The sequence below is a fragment of the Astatotilapia calliptera genome, chromosome 4, assembly GCF_900246225.1.
Source record: "Astatotilapia calliptera chromosome 4, fAstCal1.2, whole genome shotgun sequence".
In the NCBI taxonomy this organism is placed as follows: domain Eukaryota; kingdom Metazoa; phylum Chordata; class Actinopteri; order Cichliformes; family Cichlidae; genus Astatotilapia; species Astatotilapia calliptera.
Window position 1 is genome coordinate 4,681,488 of NC_039305.1, and position 24,288 is coordinate 4,705,775.

The following is a 24,288-nucleotide window of genomic DNA, read 5'->3' on the forward strand; positions in this document are numbered from 1 at the left end:
TTTACAGTGGCCCACAGTCGAGTAGTTTCAGCATGTGAAGTCAATGAAAACCAATATCACATGCAAAATGTTTTCCATTTAGGAGGAGACTTTAATCACAGATTTTTTTGTTTGTCCAGATCCAGCCTTGAGTCTTCTGCTTGCATGCGTTGATCTGGAAGTATTCGCTGACATTGATGACAGAAGGACAGGCTTCTCATGGCCTATGTCACCCTAAGGCCTTGCGGCAGACTGGACGCTGGCCTAAACTGGCTTTGGTGTCGCCCAATAAAATCAATGGGTCTGGGGGAGGACACACAGGGGCTTGTAGGGCACAGGCAGGGGGTAGCAATCACACCAGCTTGCAGAGCAGTGCAGTGAGTCTCTAGTATGAGTTTTGATAGTGTCTGTGTATGTGTGTGTAGAGATAGATAGGGGAGGGATGGGCTATCAAACGGGTATAAAATATGTTAATAGGTGGTGGTAGTTAGTATCCAGCCTGAGTGTTTGCTTCAGCAGCTTCCTAGTTGGTCACACTGACCTTGAGCATCCTGTACTTTTTGCAGTATCCAAGGCAACAAATAAGGAATCCGTTGCCTAATACATAAAACATACAGTGCTTAGACACGGGCCAATAAATTAATAGCCAATCATTTTTGTCCTGGGTGACCGAGTGAATGTTAGCCCTCTAACTTTATATCTTATTAAGGGAGAATATAGAGGAAGCTCAGCTTGTAAAACACAGAGGTGAGGAAGTGCGTCCTCACATTAAAATGAGATTAGCGTATGCGGGACGAGCCACAGTGGTCCGCTGTCACCGGGACATTTGAAAAGACGGCCACACCCTCTCAGATCAGTTTTACACATTTATTCATCAGTTGTGAGGGCTGAAATTTCCAATACGCGCCTTCTTTTTATCTTCAAACATTGAGCGGTAAAAGGGTCAGTGTTGACAGTTTGTGGGCTTTTTGTGCAGCACATAACCAAAGTGAAAATGTTTCATGCAGTGATGCAAGACAGAGAGAAAGCTGATCCATATGCAATCAAAAGAGAAAAAAATACCTCTGGGTACTAAAGAAGAAACTGGTTCAATACATGAATTCCGTATGAGATAAATTTGTGGATTTGAGCTTCTAAGTAAAAGGTAATTTGTGTTGAAAGTATTTAGTTTTTCTGTAGTTTACATAATAATTACAATGATTTTATTCAACTCAATTTGACTTGCGTTTAGCAGGAGGTACTTATGTGGCCCTTAGCCTGTTGTCTCTGTCATGGAGTCATGGAGGGCTTTGAGAGGGACGAGCAGACTCTTGTATTGGATGTGCTGGAGAATGGGGAGCCAGTGATGCTGGATGAGGAGAGGTTCTGTCAAATTTGAATCTTTTTTAAGAAGACCAAAATGGCACTACAGCAATCTTACGTGAGAACTTCAGAATCAGAATCTTTACTGCCATTACACAAAAAGTACAAAAGAATTGTTTGCAGGCTCTTTCATTGCAAAGAGAGCAATATAACTATCTTAATAAACATTTTTTTCTATATATAGGGATTGGATATTTTTACTTGAGTTCTATGATGTTTGGGTATGAGAAAGAAAGGGGCGGAGTCTTGTTGGACTAAAGTAAGCTAAACATGAGGCATTAGTGATGTTGGCAGTGAAGAAGAGTATTATCCAAGACCACACCAAGACTTTTGAAATGGGGGCAGGTGTGGACTGGACAGCCATCTATGTAAAAAGTAACCGTTGAGGATGATGTCACTTTATTTATTGTTTAGTTTGACTGTCAGTGATCATCATACAGATGGTGAATGCCTTAAGGTGTTGGGTTTTGTAGACACATAAAGTATAAAAAAATATAACTGTATTCCAGAATGATGAATATTTCAAAGAGGAAGTAGATCAATTATAAAGAACAGGGGTCTTAACACTAATTTCAGAGGGATGCTGTGTATAGCGTGGAGTTTTAGACATCTAGTACTATTACGCTGTGTAAATAGCAGGTTCCTCGTTTTGTGACATGTGAGTATGATAGGCTTATTGCCCATTGCTTTGTAGATGATCAAAAAGTTCTGTGAAACAGCCATTTAGATTATGCTAAACTCCCATTAAGATCATCTCTGACAGTTTTCAGCACAGCAGCTATTTTCAGATTGCTTTTTTAGATTTTTAGAGCTCACAATTTCCAAGCTTCAGAGCAGAACCTCAGGTGAGGAGACCAGGATAATGCTCTTTAGTTCTTAAACTGATCTTCCAGGAGCTTGCAGTCAACAAGAAGTTCCACTCTAACGTCTTAAGCACCTTCCTAATGGAGACCATTCAGAGGAAACGATCTGAACTTTACTCTGTGTCCTTGGTGCTCATTGTAAATGAACTCTCAGTAATCTTTGGACCACCTGGATCACCTGTGACACCATCCACTTCCCAAAAAAATGAAAATCAAGATGAAAGATTAGTTTTTATCTGGAGGAGATTCAGCACGAGTGAAAGAAGATATCAGGGATCTCTACAGAGAGATCTATAAATAGTATACTCACTGAAAACAGTCCAGAGGTGCCAGCGAACATATTTAAATCAGGTATTGTGGACATTCCTGGTTGCATTAGAAGTCTTCTGATAGATTTTCCACCCTGACAGTATCTAACACTCTGATCAACACAAGTCAGTAAATCTATTCATCATTCAAGCTTCTAGATGTGTGTAGAAACTTTGAGAAGAACATTAAGATGAGTTAAGCAACAAGGATTAAGGAAACCTGAGGAGCAGCACAGTTTGGTTCATATATCTCTGTTTTTTTATGTGATCACACAGGAAACATGGTAACAATGTCCCCTTCTGTTTTTGAGTTATAGCTTTGAAGAATGTATTGAAATGTGTTTTTGCAAAGCTTTATGACATCACTGTGTAGTTAACCTTTGACATTTTCATAAAATCTTGATCTTTGGGACCATTTTTGTCTCCATGTGAAAAGATTCTTAGCACCGTTTTGGCCACATCATGCCTCTGTATGTTGTTCTTGATTCCAGTTTGATGCATGATGTAAGCAAACTTTCATCAAATCTATTTAAAGTAAAATATGTTGTAATGTTGATTAAAATATTGGGTTTATAAAGCAGCTGCAAGCACACAAGCTTTGTACTGCTCATGATATATGTATACTTTCAAACCTGTTTTGAGGCAGCTCAGTGGGGCGTTTCCTTCCCCGCATGTGTGCTGTTGGTCATGCTAAGGTCTGGCAGCGAGCCAGACGTCATCACACACACATTGAGGCGTGATCTGTGGGGACATCAGCAGTGGAGTGGAGGGTAATTACAGTAATTGAAATGTGTTCTGTGAAGGGAACTTTAGCTGTGAGAGCAGGCCTGTCACATGAACTGATTTCTCTTTTACAGTCCACCACGGATCGGCCTGCATGCGTTGGTATGTTAATGTGACGGTGCAGTGCTCGGTAGGAGAACTGCTTGGCTTTAATGACAGCAGGGTGAATATGAGAAGATCATGGGATTGTATTCAGATCTTTGTCATCTGGTGGTTCAAATCAGTGTTTCAAACAAACAACAAAACGTGAGCGTATCCATGAAAAGATTTTGCATCCCTATCATACTAATATGTGCTGTAAACCTGTTCAGAGTTTTCTTTTTTAAACGTGCGCCAAGGTCACCATCACAGAGATCAGATAATCTCAACTATCACAAAACAAAAATACAAGAAACTGATGTTTTTAAAAGGCTTGATAAGGAGTTTTTTTTTAGAAACTGTCAACCAAATTAGCCAAATTTTATATGTACAAAACTCTAGAAACTTTATAAAAAATAAGTCAAAAGAGCAAAAACATGATTAATTTCCTGAGTTTACATCAAAATATAAACTTGGGAAATTCAGCACTACTTACTTATGCTGCAAAATGGTTGGGAAACCATTTTTTTTGGCAATTAAAAAATGTTTTTCATAACAGTTTTTGCTATTTTAGAGGGAATAGTGCAGCGGTCCCTAACCCCCGGGCCACGGACCGAGAGTTGAGGCTCAGGTGTGAAATTCATGGTTTTCAGGGGTTTTATCGTTTTTTATCGTTATTTTTTTTTATCGTTTTTATCATTAACTCAGTTTCCCTGGGTCTTTTCTCGTGTGTTATGAATAAATCTTCCTTTTTTTTGGTACCGGTACTGGTTTTATTTTGTTGTATTTATCCGCAACACAGTAAGGCCGGTCCGTGAAAATATTGTCGGACATAAACCGGTCCATGGCGCAAAAAAGGTTGGGGGCCGCTGCCATTGTGCACCCATAACATGCACATTAGGGCTGCACTTAAAAAAATGATGCCTTCAGGGCCCAATTTTATGACAAAAAGCTTTGTACCAAAAAGTGGTAAGGCATGGATAATGTTGTCATTAAAGTAGTCATATTATGCTTTTTCGTATTTTTTGTCATATATAAAGTCATAGAGGTGGATGTGCATGCTAACCATGTTAAACATTTCAAGTACTGAGGTCAGCATGAAAAAGAAAGTTCAGGTTTCAGGAGAGTTTTTTTCTACTCTGCTCTGTATGATGTATGATGGGAGAGGATATTCTTGGTGATCTCAGATAGAGAGTTGACTCTGATTAGCCTGACTTAAAAGTTGTGTGGCTTCAAAAAGGGAAGAGCAAAAACAGCTCGTGTCAGTGAGTGAATGACCTGACAAACAGCATCAAGTCCCATTTAAGGTAAATAAGGATTATGTGAAACTCTGAATCATTCAAACCTACTTTCTCATTGCTATTTGTTTCACATGGGACTCAAGTCCCAGTAACCTATGTGACAGTCTGCTGCTTGACTCCACCTCCTGTTGTTGTGGACTCGGCCCTCTTTCTACCATCTCACAGCACTTCATTAAAGCTGTCTGACAGTCTGCATTAATGCAGTTATCTATGGTCCATCTTTGCGTTACCATCCTTCAGCTGTGACTTGAAACAGATTAAAAGTGTGGAAGATCCTCAAATGATGTGACTAACTGTAGCTTAGCTGTGGGTGGGGGGGTTCTGCTAACACAAGCTGTGGCTTTTGCTTGAAATCTGTCGGCCAGCTGGGGTCTTTCTGTTTAGAATTGCATGTTCTCCATGTGCTTCCGTGGGTTCTCTCTGCATGCATTCCCGCTTGCTCCCACAGTCCGAAGACAAGCATGGTAGGTTAATTGGTGATTCTAAGTAGACCATATGTGAAATATTATTGCTGGTGGCTGGTAACCTATTCAGGGTGTATCGAAACTGTCCTGTGAGACTTTGGGTATTTTCATGGTCCTTTTGACGTCATTCACTTCCAATGTTTGCTAATATGCAGTCACAAGTAGTTAATTTTTGTTGTTTTGCTTAAAGTGACTTAAATAAAAAACATACAAAAATTAACAATACATAAATAAGAGGGGTCTTCAGCATCAATTGTGAATAACTCTAATGTTCTTGTGCCACTTTACAATTGCCAGTGAGTAGAACCTGCATCCATTTTTCAGTCATTTCAAGTTGAATTGCATTGTGCCTGCGACGCGTGTTGTCAAGACGGATAAGCTTTCAGAAACAGGATGAAAGCTGTGCAAGCACTCTCTCAAATTTTATATTTAGCCACCAAAGCTAATTTCTGTTGTCTGTGCACACATCGTTTTACACTGTATATTTTTTGTGTGTGATTGATGCGAGGTAGATGAGGAGGGGGGAACCTCACGGCCAGGACGAGGACGGTGCAAGGGCTCGGTATTGAGGAAGAGGAGGGGAGAGATGTGGAGGGGGATTAATAAGCGTTTGTAGTATTAAGTCAATGTGCCTGGGAGCTGAGGCACCTGATTAGCATGACCCCATCCTGCACATCAGCACATTTAGGGCTGGGGGAGGCTGATTAAGAGCCAATGCTAATTTCCTCTCAGCCCTGTCAATGAAAGAGAGAGGGGGGAAGACAGGGGGGAGGGATAGAAGGTGCAGGGAGATGCATTTGTAAAGAGGACAGTGTGCATGTTTAGACACGTGAATATGTTATACAATGCAATACAGCATATGAACAAAACTACTGGATCATCTAAATGTACAGAAACTGCTCAGCTATAGAAGCCCATGCCATGAAGTTCCCAATGTACAGTGTTTGTCCTGACGTCAATACCAGAGAAGGCTTGCTTCTCTACAGTCGTTTATATATGTTATGTTTTATATATAAAATATATAAAAGCTGAGGCAAAAGATACAGTTTATGTTCCCATATGAGTTTTTACTGAGATAAAAATAATGAAAAAGTGCAGTTTAGTCATTTGTACTTTTAGTTTAGCCTAATTTATCACCATTTAGCTTCATTTCAGAACATACAGAGCACTCAATAGCATTTTACAGACATCCCTCAACATGTCAGGTAGTCAAGTTGCTCAGGAATTATAGAGCAACTTGCTGAGAGAGGAGAACTTTTAAGCTTTGTTTAATTTGATCTTTTTATCAGTTTAATTCAGATTTATTTATATAGCACCGAATCACAACAATAGTTACCTGGAGGTATTTTACATTTTAAGGTAAAGACCCTACAATTATTACAGAGAAAAGACTTACTTTAGATAATCCCCTATGAGCAAACACTTGGCAACAGGGGGAAGGAAAAACTCCCTCTTAACAGTAAGAAACCTCCAGCAGAACTGGGCTCAGGGAGGGGGCGACCATCTGCTGCAACTGGTTGGAGGTGAGGAGAGGAAGACAGGACAAAAGCATCACTAACTATATGCTTTATCAAAAAGAAAAGTTTTAAGCCTAATCTTAAAAGTAGAGACAGTGTCTGACTCCTGAATCCAAACTGGGATCTGGTTCCACAGAAGAGGCAGCTGAAGCTGAAGCTCTCCCTCCCACTCAACTTCCAAATATCCCAGGAACCACAAGTAAGCCCGCAGTCTGAGAGTGAAGTGCTCTATAGGGATGATATGGTACTATGAGGACTTTAAAATTAAATGGGCCCTGATTACTTGTATGTGTATTTTGTGTGTTGTCAAAAAACAAAGATTTAAATATATTTTAAAATATGTTGCATTTTTTCCCCAGAACATTTTTATGTAGTCCGTAGACAGTATGACAGAATGTAGCCACATGGGACATCACCCGCTAGGTTATAAAGTTCCATGATGAAGCCTTGGCTTGAGCACTGAAATTTCAAATATAACACGTCTCATTTTACTAGAATAGGAGAATTCTTAAGAATAAGACGTCTTGGTTAAAAAAAAAAAAAAAAAAGGTACACATATACTGCAGTTTTATAGGAATCTGACTAGAACTCTGACTTGTATATTCTCAGTTTGCTTTGTGAGGCCTCAGTGGTAGTAGTTTTGGGTTTTTTCTTTTGGACAAAGGTTGCAAGTGTGAAACCACTGTGACATGAGCAGGACCAGCTGCTGGTGAAGCCCAGCCATGGGTGTGCATGGGTGTTGAGTCTCATTAAGTTGTTTGTCAGCCAGTGCAGAAGAGTGCTAGAGCTCGGACACCAGCCCGAGCTGCAGCCGTGCCAATCAATACAGTACACACAGTATCCGCTCTCACCCTGGGTCTCTGCGAGCAGGTTGGCACGCATGATAGCAGGATGGCAGGGATGGGCGGGGCTACCCCGCTTCCATAATTCCCATCATGCTGAAGCCAGGATGTCTGCACAGAGAAAGAAAAAAGAGAAAAAACTGCACACAGTGTTACTCAAGCCTTAAAAAATAATATATTATCACTACACTGTAATGATACTTTCCTTGCTAGCCTACTTTTCTGTTGTCATAAGAGAAACCAAATAGCAGCGATATACAGTGTTCCGGCTCAATAAAATCACAGTAGGTGGGATTTAGTCCATCTGGGGAAAGTAAACTTATGCGGCATTTCTCATTTCAGCTCCTGACAGAAGAAGAAGGGGAAAAAACAGTCATATTGTTGGTAAATAGAAAAGTGCCAATCATCACAAGGCAAACAGACACCAAGCAGTAGGAGAAGAAATCAATTAAAGTTTGAGAAAAGCAGTGACTTTTAATTTTATTGGTCTTTACAGAACAATTTATACTTTAAACTGGCATCTGCATCATCAAATGTAGATAAGAAATGGATGTATAACAGAGAGGTAGTGTAAAGTACTGTGCTGGTGCCATACAGAGCTTTCCAAATGTATCAAAAACAGGTTTACCATCCTGAAGTTTCTGGAAATCAAACTCAGCCTCCTCAAACCAAATTATCAGCAGACAGCACAGCTAAAGTCAAATATAGTATAAGCCATGATACAGCTTTTAATGTAAGTGCAAGTGAGAGCTGCAAGAAGCATTCATCACCAGAAAAGTTCCTAAACTTATGTCACGACATAAAACAGTCGAGATGCTCCGCTCTCTGTGACGGTGACCTCAACCTAAATCAAAACTGTGACCTCGGTGCTAATCACAGGACTCCAGAGAGTATCCTTTCATGTGCTCTGAAGTCAGGGCTTCAGAAACAAAATGCACCGCGAAGGTCACTGCCGTCATTACATATTAGCACAGAGGTTAAAGCTGTCATTTGGATGGGATTGTTGAGATTGGCAGTGATTTGCCACTCATTTTACCCTCCTCTCTTAGCAGCTGTCTGTCAGAATTAAGCCACTTTGCTTGATAATAATTATCAATGAGACCTTTTCTATTTGCTGTGAAGATATAGCACTTGTGTAGATCATAAGCATCACTAAATGTGCACAAACAGTCATATAAAGCTAGCAGACCTTTGTATGAACCTTTCTTGGTTTCTGTAAAAGAGTTAAACTTCATTCACCAAGGTCAGGATTGTCAAATGCACGGCCTGCAAGCCAGAACTGGCACACGGCTGGGTTTAATGTGGCAGGTGTGCAGAAGAGAATAACTTTTCCTTTTTTGCAGTAAAAACGCTAAGCCCTGATCAACAGAATCAACTTTTCAGGATTTCCTTACCTGGATGATTAAGTGTGCATCAAGACTTTTTTAACAGTAATTTCATCCAGAAAAGCACTTGTAGTTTATCGATCATGACTTGTGATGATGTCATGATCCAAGTTCTATCTTTTCATCTGAGCCAGAGGTGTGAGTAATTGTCACTTTTACAGCCATCTTGCTGTCACAGACATGCAGTGCCTGCTATTCAGACACATTCATTTGATTGACAACAGCTGTCTTTTGTTTTTGTTTATTGTTGGGGGGGGGGGGGGGGGGATTTAATAGCAGATTGACTGAATATAGACAGTCAGATTTGTTCATTAAATCTGAACATTTTCTCCATGCAGCTATACTTCCTTATGATGAAAAACAAAGCTTGTTTCTTTGTTTGTTGTACATAGCTTACAGTACAACAGTTTCACTGGTCTTACCCACTAAAACTTTGGCTGCATGCTGCCCATGAACTAAAATCAGTTTGAATGTGCTGACCTAGACTACTTACAGTATTACAGTGCATCAGTATTTGCAGTGCAATCACTGACAAGGGGGAATGCATGCACAATTCAACTGTCTAAATAATGTTTTTGTTCCTAATTTGCTTTCTTTTTGTGTTTGTTTGTTTATTTTTACATCGTTGTAACAGTACCTTTACTTGTCCTGATGCACGCTCAGTCATCCAGCACCTTTACAGATTCTTCCAATCGTCATTTATCTTGGCCTTGGTGCAGTTCCTCATTTCATCCTCTAACTGAATAAAGTCATTTGAGGCCATGCCTTTAAGGTAGTAGTTTTCAAACTGGTGAGATTTATGTAACTAAAATTTTGTTTAACTGTTTATGGGTTCATTTGTTAATTAAGGATGGATGTGTGTCAGCCCTGCGACAGAGTGATGACCTTTCCAGGGTGTATCCCACCTCTTGCCTATAGATGGATGGATGGCTTTCATTATCTGGAACTATTTAAAGCCATGTTTAAATAATCCACTAAAATTTATTTAAAAAACAGTTTGTGCAGATACAAATTTCTAATCAGTAAAAAATCATGTATGTATATCAGAGACAGCATGCATTAATTGTAAATGTGTAAAAGAAGGACAAAGAGGTGGCGTATCATAGACCTGTCCTTTCACCACTCACCCATCCACAGCAGTGACTATTCCCCGTGTATCTGTCAGCCTGTCAGTCTCTCTGCCTGCGTCCCCCTGGGGATGCTTCTCTGCTTAAGCATCCCTCCAGGCAGGATCCAAAACTCTGACGGGGGCTCAGCTGATCCTATAAAGATGGAAAGTGAAGATGTGAAATCCTGAGAATGTAGTTTGAGAAAGGACTGGTTTTAAATAGGTGGCCTCTCAGACATGCAGCCTCACTGCCTGGGGGCATAGTTATTTGCCCAGTCTTTATCCAACAATTCCCATCCTCTGTCCTCACTGCAGGCAACAAGCTGCTCGGAGACACAGCTATGTGAGCTTCATACAAACGATAAGTGAGCACTGACACACTCAGTATTACACGGGAGAACAGAGTGCATCCTGGCATGAAAAATCTGCAGGGACTTCAGCCTTTCTTTCTGAGATAGCGCGTGGTCAGCCAAACCCAGGGGCATGTTGGCGCAGCCTGATCCCAGTGAAGGCTCACTGCATGCTGGGAGGTCACTCTGAAGGTCGCTGCACTTTTCAGCGCACTGCTAAACATGGATGTTAGCACATGGGATGCAGAGGACCGGAGTGGCACTGCAGGCCAGCTGACCTTCGAAGCCATGCAAATGAGTTGGAGCTTCTCGTCTTGGAACTACACAGCATCCCTTTCATTGCTTTCAGGATTTCACAGAAGCTCTCATACCTGAGGCACTCGTTCTGCAGAGACAAGAAGGGCTCAAATATTAAAGGCTTATAAAGGGTCTGCTTACATTTGCTAATGCTTATTGTGCTGTTGACTATACACTGAAAGGATTAGTTTGCTTGTTTAAGGGTTCATAAGGTGTTGCTTCATTACTATATATAAAATAACATGTTTATAAGCATTTATTTTTGGATTAATAAAAGCACATCTAATATTAGATATCTAACCAATTGCCTTTGGGGCTGAATGCTTGTTTATAACCCAGTCATTCCTTTCTGGGTTTCATGTCTTGAATTTCACAGCTTGAGTACCCAATCAGTCGTGAATTTTCATGTTCATAATAAGCTTGTCAACACTAATTGTTTATTTATTCAGTTGTTAATTTTGTAGCAATTAAATTTCACATTTAGATTCAAATACTGATGGACATTTAAATTAATAAATACAATCTGTAAAGGCTTAGCAGCAGCTTTAGGAATCAAAGCCGTCGGCTGTTGTTCTGGACTAAGATGGACAAAATTCTCAGTTACATTTTGTTGCTAACCAATGTGCGTATCAGCTGATTAGTGAAATAAAGTCAAAATCGGCTTCCTTTTCCTCTCTAAGTTTGTCTGCAACTGAGCCTCTCTGAGGTTTCCTCAACTTTGGTGTCACCTTGAGATCCCGCACCGTTAAACAGCCCCACTGTCAACAATCAATAAATTTGGTTGGCCCTCTGTCCCTCTTTTGTCCCTGCAAATGAAGCTGATGGATGAAAAAGAGCCCCCGTGCCCTCACGCAGGTAATGTGCTGTGAATGGCCAGGTCAATACTTTTGGGGTTAACGGGAGAGGTGGTGAGGGAGGCAGAGAGTGAGGGGGAGGCATTTAGGAAGAGTGGTGCGTTTAGAGTGGGACACAGGAGCGGGGTCAACTCTCAGGACAACTTAATATTTAATCATCCCCCCTCACTGGTTACTCAAAACCCCACAATCCCCTGTGGATGAGCAAGGAGACAAGCGGGAGAGAGGGGGGAGGGCGAGATGACACTTTATCTCTCAAACTGCCTTGTGCTTTGACTGAGTGCAAATTAAGTGAGAGAGAGAGAGAAATGGGGGGGAAGACAAAGAAAAAATGAGATGTGGGACGTTTGCTGTGTGACAAAGTTGGCGAGATGACTGTGTGCAGCAGACAGAGACAGACACATGAAAGAAAAATGGAAGGTGGCGAATAACGGCATTAAAGTCTTCTTCATCATACAGATTGGAGCTCAGTGGCCGGGCAAGGTTAAATATAACGATAAGTACATCGTGATGTTGAATGATGGCATGATGGATGTGGGTGGGGCAGGGAGCAGAGACATTACAATGTCAGGTCAGAAACAGTTTCATAAAGGTGCTACTGATCCGTGAATCTCTTCAGCTCAGTCATTTTCATCCTATTATCCAAAACCAGGTGCTCCAGGTCTTTTGTTTTGATCAGCTAGGATGAATTTAAAGGAAATGTCAGAAACATGAATGCTCTCTAGGTCCTTTATAGATCAAGCACTAAGGTTTCACATATTAAATCGTTTCTATCCATGTTGCTCATAGCAGAGAAATTTTAACAAATACCACCTCATTGAAGCTCTCCGTAGATTTTTCCACTTAATTGTTCTCATTTCAATGCCCAAAAGAGTTCTTCCTGTAATTTCTGGCACCCATGTGACACCACAAATGGAAAGTAACTTTAATGGCGGGATGTTTAGTTTTAGAATCATTTGCTTGTCTTTGGTATGCTGGATGATTAACTTGAATTTTTAACTAAAATTTAAGGGTCTGATTTTATGTTTTGCCTGTACCCTACCAGAGGGTAGAATCAGGAGATGCTGGAGTGATTATATCTCTCAGCTGTCTTAGGAACACCTCGGTGTCCCCTCAGAAGTCTCTGTGTTTGCTTAGACTGCTTCCCGCGAAATCTGGAGCAGCAGGAAATAGATGGATGGAATATATCGGATTTTTTATTTTTTGTAATTGAATTCATCAGCATTGATTTTACAATATAAAAGGTAAAAAAAAATAAAGTCAAACAGTTTTTTGTTTCCATGCAGTATCTCATAATTTCTTTTTTTAAGTACATTACAAGTTGTTTAAATAGTAACATCCTAAATAAAAAGTATGGCAGCGCATTCTTACATCATTTAAAAATATACAAGTGAATCCATAAATCCTAAAGTAAAGAGCATTTGTGTGACAGTGTGGGCCTTGCATTCATTGTCCCAGATGGCCATTCAGACAAACATTATTTAAACAAATCCAGTCTGCATTTTTTGAACAGATTTTTCTGTGTAAAATGTAAAAGCAGCAGTTTTTTTATTGTAATTTATTTGATAACTGTCGTCTCATCCATGTACAGCGCAGAACAGAATGAACATCGTACTTTATTTAATTTTTTTCAGGCTGTTGGCAGTTTTGGAGATAAAAAAAATAATAATTGTTTGTCAGCTCTGGGATCATTATAATTAATTCTATATATATGTTTGGATCTATTAACAAACCCACCAAATGTCATATACTCATTAAAATTTAAAATATCAAATAATGCATGAAAGTGTGAATCCTCTAGGGATGAGGAGCGGTTTCGCTTTGTTTTTGTTTTGGCCTCGTAATGCCCGGAACAGAAAGGTCATGGGGTCACCAAAAATCATTAGCATTCATCCTCTGGGGGAGCACAAATCACCATACTGAATTTCAGGTCAGTGTGGTCACTAGATGTTGAAATATCTGCTCTGGACCAGCAGTGTTGGATGACACTGCTGTCCGTTACACCACTTTACATAACATCCAAAAATACAGTCATAGGCTGTTATCCAAATAGGTGCTATTTTCATACAATGGTACCTTTCACACCAAAGCTGAATGTTCAGTCTATGAAACCTGTGAACAATGTGCCTCCTCCTGTGCGCTGTCAGTGGGATGTGGATCTATAATGTAAGTATTTTTATTATTTTCTCACCTGCTCCCTACCTGCTTTTTGCCACTTTAACAGCCTTTTTATGTGAAAACCTGATGAAGACATATCCTTAAATTTTGTTGCTGATTATTTTTCATATTAGCTAATTGTCACGCAATCATTACTTGTTGTTAGTTTGTGGTTAGGTCCTCGTTACCTGGCTATACCCTTTCCACACTTTATATGCTGAAAATCTTAGTTGCCAATGTCAGAGAAAGGATGCATGTCCTATCCAAACCTCTGTGTGCTCACTTCACTTTCTGCACCACTGCTTATGCAGTGTAGCCCACTCCGGCACTGCTGCTGCCAACCATGCACTGAGCTCAGCGTGAGTTTCAGTTGGTTTAGAGATACAGGAGGGAATTAGACCAAAACCCTTTGTCATGGTCTCAACAGACTATCAGCACCATGTTATCTTTCTTGTGTTTGTCCATATCTCAGCTTTATGCTAAACAAGACCTCAATTCTTGATTTTTGGCTGATGTAACCAATGCGTCCTCAAGCTTAGCTTTGCCATTACCACCTTGGTGTTTTGAAAGGGAAAAGGGTGGATATGAGTGAGAAACTAAGAGACAGTGTACTGTTTTAATCCAGCAACTTGTCAATAGTTGTTCCATCTTTAAACTTTATCATGCTTTTTGGCCTTAGTTGGGCCCATTATTCACAAAATCAACATTATGTTGTGTTGACTATAACTTGAGACTAACAGTTGAAACTGTGACCTTATCAGGAAATTGTCTGCTAAAGTCATAGATTAAGTTAACCAGTGATTGTTTTTCCCCTTAGATTTCAAACAGACATTTTTTCTGCACTCACAGGAGTCGCCCTCTGCTGGCTATTAGAAATAATGCAGCTTTAAGGCACTTCCTCACTTGCCTTCACTTTTCAGTCTGAGGAGTTATGGCCTATATCAGTTTATTCAGCCAATTAAATTACTAAGAGACTAATCACAGCATGGTTACAATTTGACAAGAACTTCTGTTTTGCCCTTAGTGAATTTCCAAGTTGTTGAGCTTCTATAAGAGCTATTCAAACTGGAGCTCTGTATTATTGTGGATGATATGAGATATATGTTTTTAAATACATGCCTTTTTACTTACCAACAGACTTACTGTATTTCAGTTTTGTCACAAGTGTCATATCAAAACTTTGTGGGTTTTTGTCATCTTTGCCTATAAAACTTTAGAAGAATTCATGACTGAATTTATCAATGTTTTCAGGTCTGAATGTCAGAAAACACCCTAGGGCATTATCACAAAGATAGACATAGCTATTATATTATCACCTATTAGTTTTAGACACTCGCATCTCTTTTTCCTTTCAGAGTTAGATATAATTATATTGGGATAAGAGGGTGAAGGGATAACTTATCAGCCAAGAGTAGAAAGATTGCTGCACACATAGAGTGTAGGTTGCAATGCACAGACACAGATACCTGCTAATTAGTGCAAAGTGACATACAAATAATGTACTGGAATTGCCTTCATCAAAACAAAGGTACATCCTTTTTGAATGCCAGAGCTGCAGTTTTTGACACATTGATGCTGCCTTCATTTATCAGCTGTAGAGTTTGCTGCTTGGATTAAATTGATGAAGATAGTCTTGAGTGAGATCAAGAAATCAAGCAGCCAACTCTTTTCTAATTGTTATTCATTTTTTATTATGACGGCATCCATCGCATACACTTTGCAGAGCCTCAGCAGTCACCTATCTTGCTGTAGTTACCAGTGAGAGCCCAGTGGAGGGTGAACGCCCTGCCAGCTGTGGCCACCACTGGCATTGCAGCTGTTAGCTGATGCCAACCAGCCCACCTGAGGACACAAGGTAGCTTTCCCACTGAGCCAGCAATCAGCCAAGAAGTCTCACGGTGCTCAGCGGGAAGGAGACAAACGGATCCAGGATAGAGATCAAGTGAGGAGGGAAGTGATGAATGGCGGCGGGTAGGCAGGCAGAAGGGCCGCTGGGACCTCCAGCTGGTCCCCATGGAGGTGCAAGCGGCCAAGCTCCACACAGAGCCACCCAGCCCCGTGTCAGCACTTTGGGGAGAAGCTGAGAAAAGTGCTGAGGCGGCAGCAACGTGGGGAGATGAGGTGAAGTGGTGAAAATTTAACCACCCTGATGAAAGTCTAAGTGTGCATGTTAAACAGGCGAGAGGGGGAGGGATGAGGGAAATTGAAGTGTGAGAGGCAAAAGTATGGCAGGAGGTGACTGTTAGAGAGAAACTGTGTGCTTCTCAAACTCTAATTTTACCTGACACCCCAGGGTGCAGTGCAGCTCTTTTATGACCCTGGTTTGACCTCAAAAGTAACATCTTATCCCGTTTCCATTTTTTTTCCTCATGATAATTAGCTGCAAGGACACTGTTTTGTTTCAAAGACAGAGGCTGTATCCCTCTGCACTGCGGCCTGGCTCATATACATGCCAGAGTCTCGTAGCGCTTTTGTGGACCGCCTTTCACATGAAGCAACCGGTTTGCTCTGTGGTGTGTGGAGAAGTGTGCAAAGGAAGAGAGAGGTAGAGTCAAGCAGTGTGATTACATAAGGTTGGGTAACAGGCTCACTGTGGGGATACACACTCACTAGACAGTGTTGATGGAGTCTTTCACAGGCCTGCTGGGGTGTTGATTAGGATGTGCTCACAAACAAGGACCAGATGCTGAAATGGATCTTAATATGCTTTTCTGTCTTTGTTTGTCGCTCCCTCTGATTTATGCTCATCCCTGCCATTTCCCCCACTTTCTTTTTTGCCCTTTTGGCTGTCCTCCCTCTGTGTGTACACCAAATCACATCCCATTCTCCATTGGCCTCCCTCTCCCCAATTTTTTCCCTCTCCCGTCTTCCACTGATTTCCAGGTGCGGTGCGAGCCTCCAGCATCTTCCCCATCCTCAGCGTCATCCTGCTCTTCATGGGAGGCCTGTGTATAGCTGCCAGTGAGTTCTACAAGTCACGCCACAACATCATCCTCAGCGCAGGGATCTTCTTTGTGTCTGCAGGTCAGTCAAACACCCGCAAAATGAAACAAAAGCTTGAGAATTTGTCAAACCATCTGCACTAATTTTGAACTGGCTGCAGACAATCATTCGCACTCACAGTCAACCAGGCCAATTTAGAATCAGTTAACTTAGCATGCATGCCTTTGATATGTATGTTTAGTTAACTTGGAGAAACCAATGCAAACACAGAAAGGTGGTACATAAGAACCCAGGGGTTTCTTTGAGGCAATAGTGCTAACTAATGCACTGCTCTTTTTCTATGTTATGTTCTGTCATAAAGTATTCACACTGGCATTTACTGGACAACATATATTTAAGTACTGTGTTTGATATGGCAGTATCAGCCCAATGTATCAGTCAACCCTCTGTATTTATAACCCCATTTTTGAATTCATCATTCATCTGTTTCATGAAAAACATGGCATCTTTTCACCCCAAAGCAAATAAATAACATGCCCAGAATGCACTGACATGTAGATGAAATGTACATTTAGTTTGGGTACAAGCATATGTGCTCTAATTACAAAGCAGACAAGTACAACGCACGTAAAATTGCTTTTACTGAGCAACAAATTCACTATTTTGATACAATACAAGAAATCAATCAAACATATTGTCTTTGCTTTTGCAAACTGATGGTCACTTTACCTTAAATGCCACATAACAGTTGAAACCAGCAGGTATTATTCATAATCTGTTACGATTATCTGCTTAAAGAAGGGATAAACATTAAACTGTTGGAAGCTGGAGGTTAGACTACATCTACACTGTAAACCAAATGTTCAAAGTAATTAAATACATTAAGAAAATGTCAACTTAATTTTTTAAAAACAGTCCTACTAACTCAAATAGCTTATGTTCATCTAAAATTTTCTTACATTTGAATTAGTTCATAATTTATTGTTTTGGATCAACTTCAACTATTTTGGCTATTAAGTGCTCGCTACTTTTACTAATTTATTTAAATTATATGGCCGACATCTTTGGAAGGTTTTGATTCCTGGTGTCAGTTTGAACCTCAAATATAAAAGATATTTGTTTTTAGTCTGCTATAGCAGCTGGGTTGATTCAGATTCTGGGAAAAGACAATGAGTGAACAGGGACCGAGAATTAAAGTGTCCTTGTCTTTTATTAGTTGCTCACAGGTTCTTTCACTAACATTATCCACAAAGTTTAACAAATTGTTTTTGTTTGGGGTTTTGTTTTGTTTTGTTTTTTGGGGGGTTTTTTTGCTCTTTTTTTGTCGCTTTTATTTTTTTTTGGAACATTTCATAAACATTTTAAACATTTAAAAAACAATTGAAAATTATTCATTTAGTGCAGTGCAGTTATTAGGCCATTATAAAAATCTGCATCAACTGCAAGCTTTAAAAACAATAACCTGACCTTTTTATCTAGGTTTGTTTTGTACTAATAAAGACTCCACTAATGCTGTAATTTCCTGTCAAATATGGAGGTCCGCCCATGTGTCTGCAGTAGTTTGATTTTAAAATGTGAGTGGGTGGGACTGAAGACTCATTGAACCACCAATGTTTGTATCACAGTAAGTATTCTACTTTTCTTTAGATCTCACTTTTTTCCAACCCATTTTAGTGAAATGTCAGCAAAGCAATTCTCATTCAGTGACACCGTTAGCTAACAGTTAATAAGCTAACAGCTAATGAGTTCACCGTGGTAGCTGAGACAGACTGCTACATTTTTACTATAGACAATGTGTTATTCTGAGGTATTTGATTTTTTTTGTCCTTTTTTGATACAATGCTCTCTGTCCTATATAAACATTATGATGAAGTCTTTCAAACTTAAGGGGACGGAATTAATGAAAATTTCAGAACTGGAGAAAAAGTGACATAAGCTGGTAAAAGCAAAGAGAAGTTAACCTTTCGTGATATGACCATGTAGAGCAGGGGTGTCCAACTCCAGGCCTCAAGGGCCGGTGTCCTGCAGGTTTTAGACGTGTCCAGCTGATTTAAATGGCTAAATGAGCTCCTCAACATGTCTTGAAGTTCTCCAGAGGCCTGGTAATGAACCAGGTGTGTTGACACAGGGTGATATCTAAAACCTGCAGGACACCGGCCCTTGAGGCCTGGACTTGGACACCCCTGATGTAGAGAGATGGATAAACTTTTTAGGGGGGGGATATGTTACTTCAGCCTTTTGAAAGTCAGAATTCTCGTTTCAGTGTCTTTCAACAACATCTAATATTACCAGAATCCAAATGTGTTAGCTACTTCACTCAATTTGATGAGAGGCATAGGTTCTTGTTCTCACCATAGCAAAGGTCATAACTTGCACTTTTTTTCCGATGTAGGTGTACTCAAAGCACCAACCTTCAAAGGGGTTCAAACAGAACATGCCCAACACGTTCCACGCCAAACCTAATGGCCATCTGATTCAGTCAATTACTTTTTTCAAATAGAAGTATCCTAATACAGGTAAGACAGCAAAAGTTTTGGCTGAAATGTAAAATGTTAATAATGAAAAGAGATTTGAAATGAACCTCAAACTGAGACTTTGAATTCTATTCTTGAATTCACTTTGCTTTAATTTTTAGCTTTCCTCTTTCTTTTCTCCAGCCTTACAGCTCAACCTTCAACATCATCTGTCCACTATATCCAATATTCCTCCTCTGCACACGCCCAGACCATCTCAGCTTTTCCTCTTTATTTGTCACTGGGGTTCAGTGGACTCAGAACAGATTACAGTCTAGAACACAGATCATCTTTTTTTACCTACCCATGTGTAGTTTGTTCTCAAAACAACTACAAAATGCAGAGTTGTAGCTAAAATAATACATGGCTTTTGAACATAACTCCGACACAACAAAGGTTCCTGGATGGTGCTTAAAGACTTAACGTATTATAAAGATTTGCAGAATCTCCTGCGTGACGCAGGAGATTCTGCAAATCTTCAAATTCATAATCATCTTCATCAGAAAAGTGGTTTATACTTGTTGTGACAACAAGTATAAACCACTTTTCTGATGAAGATGATTATGATGATTAACTGGAGAGGTGATCTGTCATACAATAGTCCTGTGAATTAGAGAATTAGTTTGTGATCACATTCTCTGATTCATTCAGGACGAATCAAATGAGCCATATCTGAGATGATGCCACGGCCCTCGTTATAGTAATCTTTGCCAAAAACCCACTTCATTACCAGACTGTGAAAGTCCTTCAGAGTGACTTTGTGGAGGTCTCCCAAGAACTGCTGATGAACTTCTTAGTCATGTTTGGAGTGATCTGTGCACTACACCTACTACTACAACTATTACCAAGGGACTGAACAACACTGTATTCCTTGAGAGTACTCTGTAATCTGGTAAACTGTTCCCCAAAAGTGTGCATCACCGTCTCAGAGCACAGTATTGTTTTTGTTGTTTTATTTTATTATTTTTGTTGCAATAACTGAACTTCAAGACATTTCTGATGGTCATTATTTTGAATATGAATGTTAACAAAGCAGGTTGTAAAATAACAGAACCAGGACGGTTGTACATAAGCATTTAAAAATGTAGCATTTCATCAGTTTACAGTGTAATTAGTCACATCTGCTATTTGAAAAAGACATATGTCTTTAGCATTTGATATTTTTGAATATTAACAGTGCAGTGTGTCATCAGTGGAGGCCAAGAAAATACTGTTGAACTGAAGAAATGTGCTTTTAAATTTTGAAGTACACAATTGGTTTTTGTACAGTTTGTGTGACATGTTTTTGAGTTTTCAGTGTCCAGATCTTTGAGTTTTGTGTAATTAAAAAAGATCACAAAAGTGAACAACAAATGTGACTGTGTTTCACTCATTCCTTTTAGGTAATGTCAACTTGTTCTCATGGCAGATATGAATGAAAACTTTAAGTTCTAGTTACTAAATATTTTTCAATGTAATTATTAAACATTTTACTTTTATTTTAGTGAAAAGGGTAAATGTGAAATGTACACAATATAGTAGAGTTCTGATAAACTGAAACATTTAAGTTCATCAACAAGTTCTGCTAAATTCTTTGGGTTTACAGTGTACTTCAAAATGAGATCAAGTGAATATGTTCCCATAGAGTGTAAATGAGGGAAGCTGCTTGCTTGGCTCTGTGTAAAGGTAACAAAATCTCAGATGCACCCTAATTTTTACTGCACAGACACGATGTTGGTGTTTTTCCTCTCAGTATTTGCTATAAAGTACTTTTTTAAAACTTAATGTTCTACACCATGAATTCAAAAGGCCATGCTGAAAACTCTCGGGCTGCTGGTCACGTCTGTCACTGCAGCTACAAGTCACTTCTTCTCTTCCCTTCCTTTCATTTCTCTTGGTCCTGTTGCTAGGCTAAAAACCACCCGTTGGGACTCATCTCTAAAAATATGGTGTCCCTGACACACTTTCCCTACAATCCATCTTCCCAGAAATACCATGTCAAACATTTCTGTGTGTGTGACTAAACTAAAAAGGCAAAGTAAGATATATAGATGGAGACGTAAATATATATAAAGAGATCATATATTTGGATATATGTTCAGACACAGAATATATGCTTTATTTCAATCTAGACAAGACATAAATGTCCTTTTTTGCCACAGAAAGGGCAAAGATTAAGACTGTAACATCAGCCGTGTTGGATGAGGAGTTGGACAGGATTAGCAGACTGTGTACAGTGCCTGAATCAGCACTCTAAACATATTTGGTGTGAGCGTGAATGGTAAGTTACCAGGATTAAAGGCTTGAGTTCATCTTGACTGATACTTTGTGTCTTGTTTTCTCTTTGTCTTTTTTCCTCTATCTTTTTTTCCCAATAAATCGACAATTCTTCCCTTATTTTGTGCCCATCTTACATCTCCCAACACGTCAGGCCTGAGCAACATCATCGGGATCATTGTGTACATATCAGCCAACGCAGGAGACCCTTCAAAAAGTGACTCGAAGAAGAACAGCTACTCTTACGGCTGGTCTTTCTACTTCGGTGCCCTCTCCTTCATCATGGCTGAGATGGTGGGCGTCTTGGCCGTGCACATGTTCATCGACCGCCATCGACAGCTGCGAATAGGGGCGCGCGCGGCCGACTACCTCCAAGGCTCGGCCATAACACGGATCCCCAGCTACCGCTACCGCTACAGACGCCGCTCGCGCTCCTCCTCCCGCTCCACAGACCCGTCACATTCTCGCGACACCTCGCCGATGGGCCTCAAGGGCTTCAGCGCGCTGCCATCCACGGAGATCTCCATGTACACGCTTCCCCGGGACACCCTCAAATCCTCCGGCACACCAACCGCCACCTACAACTCTGAGAGGGACCACAACTTCCTGCAAGTCCACAACTGCATCCAGAAGGACTTGAAAGACTCGAGCCACACCAACACAGCGAACCGCCGCACCACGCCTGTATGAGAGAGTCGACACAGGCCAGGCCAGCACGGCGGAGACCAGGAGACACGGAAACCCCTGTGGGTGGAGAACGCCCCAGGAGAAGATGGATTTCCATGTTTATAGACATTTGTTCTTTTTGTTCAGCTGCATGACTTTTCCATTACCATTGTTGAGAGAGTTTCAACAAGTCTGCTGTGTTCCTGGATTGAATGGCAGAGGACTGAGAGTGGGACAGGATGTCCCAAGGAAGTGAGCTCTGTCAGGTATTTTTGAGCAGGATTTGTTTGTGAGGTTTGGGGCGCTGACAGGGAGGGTGGGCATTTATGAGACAAAGAATTGGTTTCATCATTTCATTGCCCTTATGGTTGACAGTATTGCCCCACAAGTTTGGTTGGAGCAACAGGTCAAGCTCCCCCCTCAGCCAGCCTGCCACCTCTTTTATTTACTGACTGATTTGTTCATTTTTTTTGCATTAAAACTGTGAATTGTTACAGCTTGGGATTCAGTAAGAATTACCCCAATCTGTAATCTCTAACAAAGGTACTATGTATACATATATATATGTATTACTTTTATAAATAAATTATTACGTTAATAATCAAGAGATACAGACTTTACCGAAGCAAAAAAAGAGAAAAAAAACACACACATACACAAAAAAAATCGAGTTAACTAAACCAAGTGCTGTTGTTAATATGAGAAAAGACTCTTTTAGTATGCTTTCATTCGAAGGTCGAGAACAAGAGATGGTCCTTCAGGTAGCAGCAGTACAGCAGCCACCACAGGCAGACGCAGACAGTAGAATAATATCTTTTAATAGAACCTTCTCGTCTTTTTCTTGGTCCCTGTTCACTTTCTTTTTTTATATGGGGGGGTCGTAACGCGAGAGTCGAAACCCCTTAACAGAAAGAGCCAACAAAAGGGGGTTAAAGGTCACACAAAGCGAAGACTCCAAACACGACTTCTGCTAAATAAGAAAGGAAGGAGCAGAGGGCAAGGAAAAGAAGAGGACGCCAAACACAAAAATAAAAACAAGTTAAATATGAAATAGTACAAGAGAAGCTAAGTGACTCACAATTTCAGAAATTAAATGCATGCTATAAAATTACAGCAAATCTGCTCTTGAGAAACTTAAGTTTTAAAGGTTAATAATTATAAAGGGGGGGGGGAAAGCCAAGGCGCTAAAGTATTAATGTTTTCATGTGTATTTTTCTTATGTTTCTTATTTATTTATTTATTTAGTTCATTACTGCTTTTGTGAGACGAACCAAACAATCTACATGGAACAAAACTGCTTTTTTAAATGGTTTGGTCGATTTCTTTATAAATATATAAATATATGTATGTATGTATGTATTTTATTTTTAAAACTCACACAGCCTTAGTCATTTCTTTGTTTCATTTGATTTTTAATGTGTTGTTCAAATTGAAGGTGCCAAAACCGAATGATCCTATACTTGGATGCATCAAGTCCTGATGAATAAAATACGAACCCTAGGGGGAACAAATCATCACGTTTCACTGCGTGTCTCTACAACACCTTCTTGTTTGTCGCACTTGTCTGTCTGTCACATTTTGATATCTGAAATGTTGGTCCTTATTAGAGAAGAAAAGAAATACAAACAGAATCAGGCTTGAAAGGAAAGTATTTGTCAAACAGAGCTGTGGTTTTTAGCATTTATAATGTTTTGACTTCATTGTGAATGTGACTTTTTAGCCTTTTATCTAAAATAGATAAGTTCAGGAAAACACATGTCTCGAAGTGCTTGATAACATGACCTAGACCCCATGATATTACAGAGAAAACAATAACAATTCCCAACAAGCAGAGCTTGGCAACTGTGAGGAGTAAGAACTCACTTTTAACAGGAAGCGACCACCTGCAGAAGCAGGAGAAGCAGAGATGTATGACATGCCATGTGATTAACAATGGCATGTAAGCTATGCCTTCTGCTTCCCATAATGAATAAAAGGGAAGCAGAGAAGAAATGCTAAGTGCATCATGCGAAGTTTCCTCAGCAGCTCGAGCCTATAGCAGCATAACTAAAGGCTGATTCAGGGTTCTAAGCATAATCTTAAAAGTAGATGACCTACCACTGTTCTAGCTGGTGCACCATGGCAGGAGCCTGGTAACTAAAGGCCCCGCCTCCCACTAGAAACTCTACGAACTACAAGTCTGCAGTCTTTTTGGGGAGAAAGATCTTGGACCTGGATTTACAGGAAGCCAATATTTAAGAAAAGAGACATATAATCACTCTG

General features: G+C 40.1%; 1 protein-coding gene across 1 annotated transcript in view; it reads left to right on the forward strand.

Moving 5' to 3' along the window:
- The window catches only part of cacng2a (calcium channel, voltage-dependent, gamma subunit 2a), an 84,288-nt gene extending 60,922 nt beyond the window's left edge, over positions 1-23,366 (forward strand). The window contains exons 3-4 of the mRNA XM_026164092.1: positions 16,532-16,672; positions 21,515-23,366. Coding sequence (XP_026019877.1) covers positions 16,532-16,672; positions 21,515-22,050 — 677 coding nt within the window. The 3' untranslated portion in view covers positions 22,051-23,366. The remainder of the gene's footprint in view (positions 1-16,531; positions 16,673-21,514) is intronic.
- The last annotated feature ends 922 nt before the right edge of the window (positions 23,367-24,288 follow it).